The sequence below is a fragment of the Lepidochelys kempii genome, chromosome 1 (assembly GCF_965140285.1).
Source record: "Lepidochelys kempii isolate rLepKem1 chromosome 1, rLepKem1.hap1, whole genome shotgun sequence".
Lineage (NCBI taxonomy): Eukaryota > Metazoa > Chordata > Testudines > Cheloniidae > Lepidochelys > Lepidochelys kempii.
Window position 1 is genome coordinate 209,166,047 of NC_136380.1, and position 10,088 is coordinate 209,176,134.

At 49.2% G+C, this 10,088-nt stretch overlaps 1 protein-coding gene across 2 annotated transcripts in view; it reads right to left on the reverse strand.

The window, feature by feature from the left end:
* Positions 1 to 9,377, reverse strand: part of WARS2 (tryptophanyl tRNA synthetase 2, mitochondrial) — an 83,261-nt gene extending 73,884 nt beyond the window's left edge. The window contains exons 1-2 of one of the 2 annotated variants that reach the window (XM_073310412.1): positions 9,255 to 9,321; positions 45 to 230 (exon numbers count right to left, since the gene is read on the reverse strand). Coding sequence is in view for 1 of the 2 variants with exons in the window: in XM_073310402.1 (XP_073166503.1) it covers positions 9,255 to 9,308 (54 nt within the window). In the remaining variant the exon portion in view is untranslated. Of the gene's footprint in view, positions 1 to 44; positions 231 to 9,254 lie in introns of both variants that reach the window. The other variant, XM_073310402.1, reaches the window with a different exon arrangement.
* Between the last annotated feature and the right edge of the window lie 711 nt (positions 9,378 to 10,088).

Here is a 10,088-nt window from a genome sequence, read left to right on the forward strand (position 1 = left end):
GAAAACTATTAGTTTACAAGTGAAAATGTGAATTCCACCCTTACCAAGTGCCAGGGTATTTAGCAGCGTGCCACTTAATAGAGTTCTAAGATATTTAAAATCCAGAGGACTCTTCCCATAAGACCAGGATGGCCAAAGTGCATCTCATGAAAGTCACAGTCTTATTTGTTATTTCTCTTAAGCCAAGCAGCATCACATGATTGGGTCTGTAGTCTTCATGAGCCATTCCTCTGCAAGAAAGATGAGAGGCCATTTGCGATCTGCCATGTTTTTATACAAGTCTGGTGTGGATGTGGTGGGCAACCTGCGGCCTGTCAGGGTAATCCACTGGTGGGCCACTAGACAGTTTGTTTACACTGACCATCAGCAGGCACGACCGCCTGCAGCTTCCAGTGGCCACGGTTCACCATTCCTGGCCAATGGGAGCTGCGGGAAGTGGTGGCCAGCACGTCCCGGCAGCCTACGCCGCTTCCTGCGGCTCCCATTGGCTGGGAACGGCGAACCGCAGCCACTGAGAGCTGTGGGCGGCCGTGCCTGGGGACGGTCAATGTAAACAAACTGTCCCGCAGCCCACCAGTGGATTATCCTGAAGGGCCACATGTGGCCCACAGGCTGAAGTTGCCCACCACTGGACTATAGGTTCATTACAAATTACCAAAACAATTCTCAGTATGGTAAAGTTTGGGCATCCATCATTAGACTACACCGAGTTTAAGGCCCCAGAGATGTTCACAGCCTTCTGTTTAAATGCATAGTGCATTGCAGGAGTCAGGAGGTGGCAGAAGCAGGACAGGAGGGGGAGTGAGGGGAGGTACTAAGACTTGGCCAGCATGGAGGCAGGAAGGAGGGTCCCAGGCTGGGAAGGAGGGTCCCAGGGCTTCCTACCTGCTCCCGGGCACATTCTAGCCCCTCCATTTCCAGCTCCCTGGAATGAGCCCAGGTCCTAGAGCAGCTGGTCTCACTCTCACCTCTCCCCCCATCCCTTGCTGTGCATGAGTTTCCAAGGAGACAAAGCCCACTCCCCACCCCCATCCCTCCTGGTTCTGCTACCCAGGCAGGAGTGATCTCATTAGAGAGACAATGAGGTTTAATTCCAAGATACAATTGAATAATTAAGTGAATATTTAGGGGTGGCAAAAGAGAAAAATCATAAATTTTGGCAACTCTGATCTCATTCTAGGATGTCTCATAACCATGTTTTTTTAAAAAAGTCAATCCCACAGCGTAGGCACCACTTCTGATCTAGCTCTTTGATGCCCAAGACGTTATTTTCTGGATAGTATCCAGTAAGCCAATGCAAAAATATCATCCCTTCTACAGTATCCAGATGGTAGAAGATCAAATTCATCAGTTCAAGGTCTACACTTAACTGATGTGAAATGCTGGCTTCTCAGACGACTCTTGGGGTTGGACAACAAGCAAAATCCTTTGAACAAGTCAAGAAATCACTTGAAGCTTTTTTCTTCTTAACTTAACTGAACATTGTAATCAAGCTTGTTTAAATCAGTCCTCAGAGGGGATGCAAAACTGATAATCTGACCACACTGGGTTATTAAAGATCCTATGGCACTTTTTGTAAGGCTTGGGCCATTAACAGCAGCATCCTGGTGAAATCTCACCTCATATTACATCCTGCCTCACTAAATTCCCCCTGCAGTTTCAGCTGGATACAAAATTCTGCTTCTCTTCCTGTCCTAAACAGTTGCACAGTTTTGCTGTGCACCAAAGACTTGATGCCCAATTACATCTCAAGCATGGCAATGATGTTTATGTAGAATAATTACAGGAAGATGCTCAGGCACCACAGTGACAGACATACCTTTTCAAAAGCGTCTTAAGGACTACAAGTCCCACTGAAAGTCAGTGGGACCATGGGCTGGTCTGCACAACTTTTGTTCAACTATAACAACATGAGTTTAGAAAACAATAACCAAAGCAATGCAACCCCCTAGTGTGGACAGTTACACCAGTAGAAAGGTGCTTTAAGCTCCGTTGTGTAGGCCAGCCCCTAGTTCCATTGATTGTCAATGAGAGTTAGGTTCCTAAGTGACTAAGTCACTTTTGAAAATGGGACTTTGGCACTTTTGAAAATTTTAAGTCTAAGAATCTAAGCAGTACATTACAGTTTAAGGTCACAAGATGCTTTTGGAATCCTTCACGTTAAAAGGAGCTGTACAGAAATATAGGATATTACACAGGAAATCCTCATTTCCTGAATCCAGCCTCTCTAGCATGAATTGCTGTGTATACGCATGGTCTCTTCATTAAAACAGATGTCCCCTGAACTGCTGACTTTCCAGTAGTGCATCCTTGAGACAGACACTACTAGAGTAGTGGCAAAGGTGTATCCCAAATGCCAGCTGTAATTTTCTCTAACATCCTGGAGGAAAAGACAATGCAACACAGCAATGTGGTGGTATAATGGATACAGCTACTTCTGAGCATCTTCTCCTGGATACAAGAAAGCATCTTAACCCCCCCCAAATAATAAGTGTTCCAAAATTTTCACTTTCTCCTGATTATTAATTATCTTATAGCCACACTTCTATCCTGAAGAATCCCAAAGTTATTTACAAGCTTAACATTATACACAAAATATACACAGGAATCACTATGATTCAGCAACCTCTAAGGTGGAACATGGCAGCTGTTTAACTGCTTGGGACAGTAAGTGAATACCAAATCCATATAAGAACCTAGGTTTTTTCTTACTTAGTAGATAGCACTTCCAGCAGCACAATGTCCTTCCCCAGTACCACTCCAGCATTGGCTCAATACTGACTCACAAAGTAAGACTGTACTTATCACAAACGCCATATCAGGCAGAACATGCATATTCTCCGGACTTCTCCAGTCCAAGTGCTGACCCATCCCAGCAAGGCACATCTTGAAATATGTGATTGGATCATGGCTTGAGGTGGGGGCACAATTGCTTATACAGAGTCACATGTTAAAAGGAGTTATAATGAACTGCGTTAGCTTTGGGACAGTCATACATCAGAAGTTGAAAGTAAGAGTTTCCAGATCATTTGAACTGGAAAATGTGGCAGATTTTGGAGTCCAGACAGACAAGTGCACTAGCCTCTGGAGAGGAAAGTTCAAATCCTATTTTAGGCCTGGCGCTCTCACCTTAGCTCTTACTGGACAACAGTCCACATCACAAAAGACGCTACACTCTCAGAAACCTCCTAGTGCAAATCCTTATGTATGTCAGTACGCATTTGCTGTAACAAGAGGTGTGTACATGGGAAGGGTGCTGAGTATGACAATTATAGATATTAGTGTCAATTCTAAACTAGTAGGATCTCCGTTTTACGAGGCACACTAAAGTGCTACCACTGTACCAGATTAGGCTTGGCAAGCCAGTCAATTGACTGGCCAGTTGAGCACCTATTATTTGACTACAGCCAAATATTGTCAAATACTCCAGCAAGAATATCCTGATATAAGCAGTTGCCTCCCTTTTTGATTGCACCATTCTTTCATTTTTTATCTTAATTTCATTGTGTTATACATTTTTCTGCATTAAAATAACTCTGCTTCATAAATGTTTTTTGTTATTAGGCATAAGTACATAAAGCTAAGCCTATTGGAGACCATAAAGTCTTACTCTTTTTTTGTTACTGTTGTTATTGTTCTAATAAATTAATGCTTTAAAATATTTGACCATTTTTGACATTATTTGACAATATGTGACTAATATGTAATTGGTCAAATGACTAGCTATTTTTGGACTGGTCAAATGCCCAACCCTAGATAGTAGGAGACCCAGCTCTTTAGGGTGGCCGAAAAAGCCCAGTGTGAAGATTGCATAAAAAGCAAATCTTTACCCTCAGGGCTTGAAAACTCCACTCCTACTAACTATAAGCTCTCGTTTAAAATAAAAAAATGTGTATAGCCTTTATAGTCTAAACACAAAATGTTATAACTGACGTGGTTCTACTTCTGCTGCTAATCACCAGGTGCATTATCATGAAAACTGACCAGAGTACAGCAAGCTGTCCCTGCTGCTATTCAAAGTCCTGCAGGAATCAGTGAAACGAATAAGAATCTGGTCCACTTCATTCTGCTGCTTAGAAAAACTCAGAGAAACAGCAGCAAGCCTTGGAAGAACCATAGAAATAGAAGCTGGGGGCTAAGAGTAACAGAGACCTCCCCCACCCTTGTGGCAGACAGATGGAAATAGTGTGGGACTGGTCAAAGACAGAAAATATTCCTCCTTGCAGCAGAGATTTGGGAGCACTTTCAAGCTGGACACCTGTTTGTTCTGGCTTACAGGTACTAGGTAAATCTTTTAAACCCAACAGAAACAAGTGAGGCTCCTGAAGGCTGTTCATTGGCCTGTCTGAATAAAGGGGAAAGGTGTCAGCCCATTTCCTAGTGAACAGATGCTCAACTCACTAAAAACCACTATGATCAGCCCTCTTATATGCAAACTCAGCTGAGGTCAAGGGCTAAATGGTCCAAGGAGACTTAACTGACCTCAATCTTCAGGTTTGTCAGAACTTGAATTACAATAGGAGAACAAAGTCAATTCCACAAGTGTTTGTCCATCTAACCTTGGAGTCCAAGTGTAAACCAACAATTTTGGTGTCCTGTAACAAAGAGCTGTGGAGTGTCTCAACTTGCATTTATAATCATATTTTAGTTAACTTGAGTTAACTAAATTGTCAGTTAAATTCAGTTAATACAGGACTACACACTCTACTCTTGACATACCCCAAGAGGTGGTTCTCTGAGGGCAGGCCAGTTTGGAGGAAGTTTTCCACTGCCCCATTGTATTTGTTACAGGTCTGGCCAAGCTCCCCCTACGGCAGACTTGCCAGAAAGCTGTGAGGGGATCTAAACACTGAAGACACATAACATGGGCTCAGCCCCAGCAAGATGAGCTTAGGCACTGTCCCTGCCTTTGGGCCTCTACGCATGCATTCCAGGTGCAGACCTTGCATCTGATGCCACTCTTGGCAATGAGGACCACACGGTCCAGTTGCTAAGTCCTGAAACTAGAGCCATCTTCCCCAAGGCTCCCCAGCAGCTCTTGCACGTTTCCCAGAATACCTTGTGAGCCTTCTGGTTGTGGAAAGCAAATAGCAAAAGACAGTCTTTCTAACTCAGTCACTCTTTACTTAAGAGAAAGCACAATTCATTTAGAAAACAAGCATCCTGAATGCAACACCCCTTACTCCAGCTCACCCAACCCTTAAGTGTCTGTCTGTTCAGACAGCCAGGTCTCCCCCTGCCTCCTCAAGGCTCCTGCAGCAGCAGCTCTCTTCAGCTTTGGCTGGTGAAAATGGCTGGAGATGCAGAATAGAGCAGCTCCTGCCCTTTTATAACCTTCTAGTCTCCTGTTGTGCGATGACAGGTAGATACTGCAACACCAGGCAGTATCTCTGGGGACCAGTGTACTAAATGTATTCATGGTTTATGTATGACTACGTTCTACTTCATGGGAAGGGTTACCACAGGTCCTTCAGGAACTAAAAACGGTGCGTGTGTTTGGTGAGGGGGGTGATTAAGGTGAGTCACTGAGACTAAACTACTCTACAGCGGTATCACCTCCTGGAGAGGTTTGCATATATTGGTTCGCACTGTGTTTTCCAGAGACTCAAACAAATAAAGCGCTTTTGGTATAAACAGGCTGAGTTTATACCAAAAGCCTGGGACACAGGGCCTTCTTTTCTGACCCAGTAAACAGAAAGGACCCTCTGTCCAAGGAGGAGGATCCCCAATCCTTGCGGAAGGGTTGGAAGGCTGCTTGGTAACTGGTATACACTGCTGTAGCCCCGGGAGAAAGGTTAACCATAGGTGCTAGAACCTGGTCACACCTGCTGAGAAAACCACAGTGAAGTGCAAAGGGACTGCTAATCTAATCTCCCAGCTTGGAGGGAAAGAGACACAGGTCTCTGCCCACGAGAGGTGACTACCGGGAGCCTGAAACTTAAATGGATATCCTCAAGGATGACCAGGGGTTGGGGGGGCAGAGGGAGCAGTTAACCTTGAAATGGTGACAATTACTACCTGCTCTGGGGATATTTACAGAGAACTTCGGCATCTGGAACTGTCAGTTTAACATCAGGCTCAACGAAGAGATTCAATTACGGGCTAGAGAGGAAACGAGTGGTAGGACTCTAACCAAGCCCTGCCAAGACACCAGAATGAAGGCCACTGGGAGCTGCGGGCAACTCTGCAAATGTAAACAAACTGTCTGGTGGCCCGCCACCGGATTACCCTGATGGGCCACGTGCAGCCCACGGGCCACAGGTTGCCCACCACTGTCCTAAGAGATATCTGAAAGGGATATTCAATCCTTAGTGCAAATGGCTGTAAAGCTACCCAATACGCTATATCAGAACAGAAGACTGGTAAGAGAGGCCTAGGAGCAAACCCAACACTAACAGTTCAAAGGCATAAAATTAGGAGAAGGATAATAGTAATAAAAAAGAAAACTGAGGTAGAATATCATGTACCAGCTCTTCTGTGTACAGTCTTTTAAGGAAGCAATGGAAGCCACATTTGAAGTAATTTAAAACTGGACTAAAAAAAAAAACCATGAAAATTACACTGTACTAAACAATCCTGCACTGGCCCCCACGAGATGGTCTGGGATCAAACAGACCTTTGCCGCTTCCAACTTCCACCTCACCCAGAAACATTGCATCATCCTCATGTCTCTGCACTCTCAAGAACAATGAGATAGGCCGCAGTGTAGTGTCCACTGCAAATCACAGCATCCAAACAATCTTAACTTCACCTTGTCACATTCTTCAAACTTTCCATATAATTAAAACTTAGTGCAGTCTTAGGTATAGGCTACGTTTTGATTTTTATGATTAGTGGCCTTTTTTCTAACATTATTCCTCAGAGGTGAAAAATTTTTGTTCAGTAGGAACCACCCGGTAATGCAGGGGTGGGCAAACTTTTTCACTGGAGGGCCACATTGGGGTTGCAAAACAGTATGGAGGGCTGGGTAGGGAAGGCTGTGCCTCCCCAAAGAGCCTAGCCCCCACCCCCTCTCAACTTCCAACCCCACTTCCAACCCTCTCAGAACCCCCGACCCATCTAACCCCCGCCCCCTTTTCCTTGTCCCCGGACCCCCCGCCCCTAACCACACACACACACCCCTGGGACCCTGCACCCTATCCAACCCCCCCCCCACTCCCTGTCCCCTGACTGCCCCCCCAGGACCCCACCCCCATCCAACCCTCTCTGCTCCCTGTAGGAGCATCTTCGCTTAAGCCAGCATTCCCCAAACTTTTGAGGGTCACACCCCCCTTACCTCTGTCTGCACTCCCCCACTCCTCCAGAGCCGGAAGCGGGGCTGCAGCTGGGGGGGGAAGAACACAGTGGGGTGGGGGGCTGGAAGCAGGGCCATGGCCAGGGGCCAAGGCTGGGGGCAGGAGCAGAGCCAGACCCAGGCTGTGGTGGGGGCTGGGACCAGAGCAGACCTAGGGACAGGGAGGGGCTAGGTGGTTCCCCACCCCCACATTCCTGTCCCTGCTTTGGGGACCTCTCACTTAAGTGCTATAGCAATGCAGCTGCACTGATGCATTTTAAGTGTAGACCTTCCCTCAGAGCGTCACAGCTAAATACAAAATGTAACAGACTGTTTAGCATATGTAGGGCTCCATGTTTGTCACACAGGTTGCAGAAGTTACAGATTCCATGACTTCTGCAGCAGCCAGTGTGGCTGATCCCAGGGGGGCCCGAGCAGCTGGCACTGGGGCCAGCTGCTCAGGCGGCCCTGGAGACAGCTACACAGATTGCTCGAGCAGTGGCCGATACAGCTGGCCCCAGGGGCCTATTTCTTCTTTACATTTGTGAGCTTTTTCTTGAAAAAGATTTTTTCTACAAGAGGAAGACAGGTAAAACCTTGTACTATTCGTAAAAAAAAATCTTATTACACATACTTTTGGATAAACTGAATTATTCCCTTCCACCCTGATTCACCTAACTTTGCTGTAAACAGTTTACCAGTTTTCCAACTATACCACCTCTGGCTGAGAAGAAGGTTGATAAATTTCAGCCCAAAGGGTTTGTTTTGAAAAATTCTAAAACGCACATATAAACACAGTAAACTATGGAAAAAAGGTTAGAAAGTCAGGCTCTGGCTCCCCATCACCCTGAGAAAAACTATTACCAAATACTGTCTAGACTAGGATTTCATGGTGTGATGGTTAGTGACTACCTTTCAAGAAGAAAAGGAGTACTTGTGGCACCTTAGAGACTAACCAATTTATTTGAGCATAAGCTTTGCATCCGATGAAGTGAGCTGTAGCTTACGAAAGCTTATGCTCAAATAAATTGGTTAGTCTCTAAGGTGCCACAAGTCCTCCTTTTCTTTTTGTGAATAAAGACTAACACCGCTGTTACTCTGAAACCTACCTTTTAAGAGTCTCATTGAGACAAAGTGGCCTTCCTTTAACATGCTAAATTGGACTAGCTCTCCCTAGTCCAGACAAGGCCAAAGGCTTTGTCTGGACTAGGGACAGTGAATGAGTGTAAAGTAGGGTTTAGCTCACACATGTGCCAGCTAAGCCTAACTTAAATTTGACTTTTTTTCCTACAGTAAATACAAGGTAACAGGACAGTACAGTCGTGCATTGTTGCAGCACAGCAGGAAGGTGGTGATCTGGTAGAGTGGTGCAGGCAGGGCACGCAGAGCAAGGATGCAGTGTAGAGATGTGGCACAATGCTGCAGAGGGGCAGGGCAATACAGAGCGGAGGTGCGCTGATGTGCTGCAGAGCAAACACCAGGGCGGTGATGTGGTGCAGAGGATGGGGCAGTACAGGGTGGGAACGGGGGGCAGCAGGGCAGAGGACAGCGTGGTGTAGGGCAGAGGGAGGGACAGGGATGTGGTGCAGAGAGCGGGGCGATGCGCTGCAGAGCTGGGCCGGGATGTGGTGCGAGGCAGAGGCTGGTGGGGCAGGGCACGGGGCGGCGTGGGGCAGGAGGCGGGCGCGGCGATGCGCTGCAGAGAGGCACAGGAAGGGCCGGGGGCAGCGAAGTGATGCGGGGCGGGGCCCGGGGCCAGACGAGGTGCGATGCGGGGCAGAGAGCGGCGGCGCAGGGCCGAGCCGCGCAGAGGGGCTGGCCCCTGGCCCACGCTCCGGCTCCCCGCTCGGGGCGGCTCCAGGGAGAGGCCGGGGCGCAGCGTGGGGCCGGGGGCCGGTGCCCGGGCGCGGCGCCCAGGGCGGGGCGAGGAGGCGCGCGGGCCCCGCCCAGGAGGGTCAGGGGAGGGGCCCCGGCCCGTTACCTGGGTGAGGGTCCCGCGGTGCAGGGCCCGGATCACGCCGCACGGCGCCGCCATGGCTGGGGGAGGGGAGAAGCGAGCCGGGGAGCCTGCGCCTGCGCACGTGGCCTGACTGACTGCTAGCGCCTGCGCGCCCGGCACCCGCCTTCAAGGGGCGGGGCCAGAACATCATCGACCGCCCGGCCCAGGGGCGGGGCCGGCAGGTTCGTCAGCGTCCCCCGCCCCCACCCCCTCCTCCCAGTGGTGCGGCCGCCGGCGCGTGTTGCCTCCTCTCCCGTTGCGTCATCCCAGCCTCCCCCAGCCAGGGCTTTCATGCCCCGCCCCTCTCGCGCAGCGTCCGAGCTCCCCCTACGCCCCCGCCCCCGCGCCTCTCCCGGGGCCCGTGCCCGCCCCGGCGCGTGCACAGCTCCCCTCTCCCAGCGCCTCCCCCGTCCCGTCCCACGCAGACTCCTGCACAGGGCCATGTCCCCGCACAGAGATGCGGGTGTCCAGCTCTCCTCCCTCCCGGCTCCAGCCCCAGCCCAAGAGTCAGACTGAACCTCCCCGCCCGGCCTTCCTCCGAGGCTGCTCCCAGAATCACCCCAAAGTCTCGTCCCCGTCCCCCCAACACTCCAAACAGACCCCACCTACACAGGGCACCGCCAGCCCCATCCCTGCCAGAAATCGGCCACTTCTCCCCCAGGCCATCACCTCTCCCTAACCATCCGGCACGATCTTGCACCCCCGTCCCCTCTCGATGCTCGGGATAACAGAACCAAGAGCAATACACATCACTGGAGTTATAAAGAACAGGTGATTTGTTCCCTGATAGCTTTGTGATCAGTTAGCTCAAGCTGA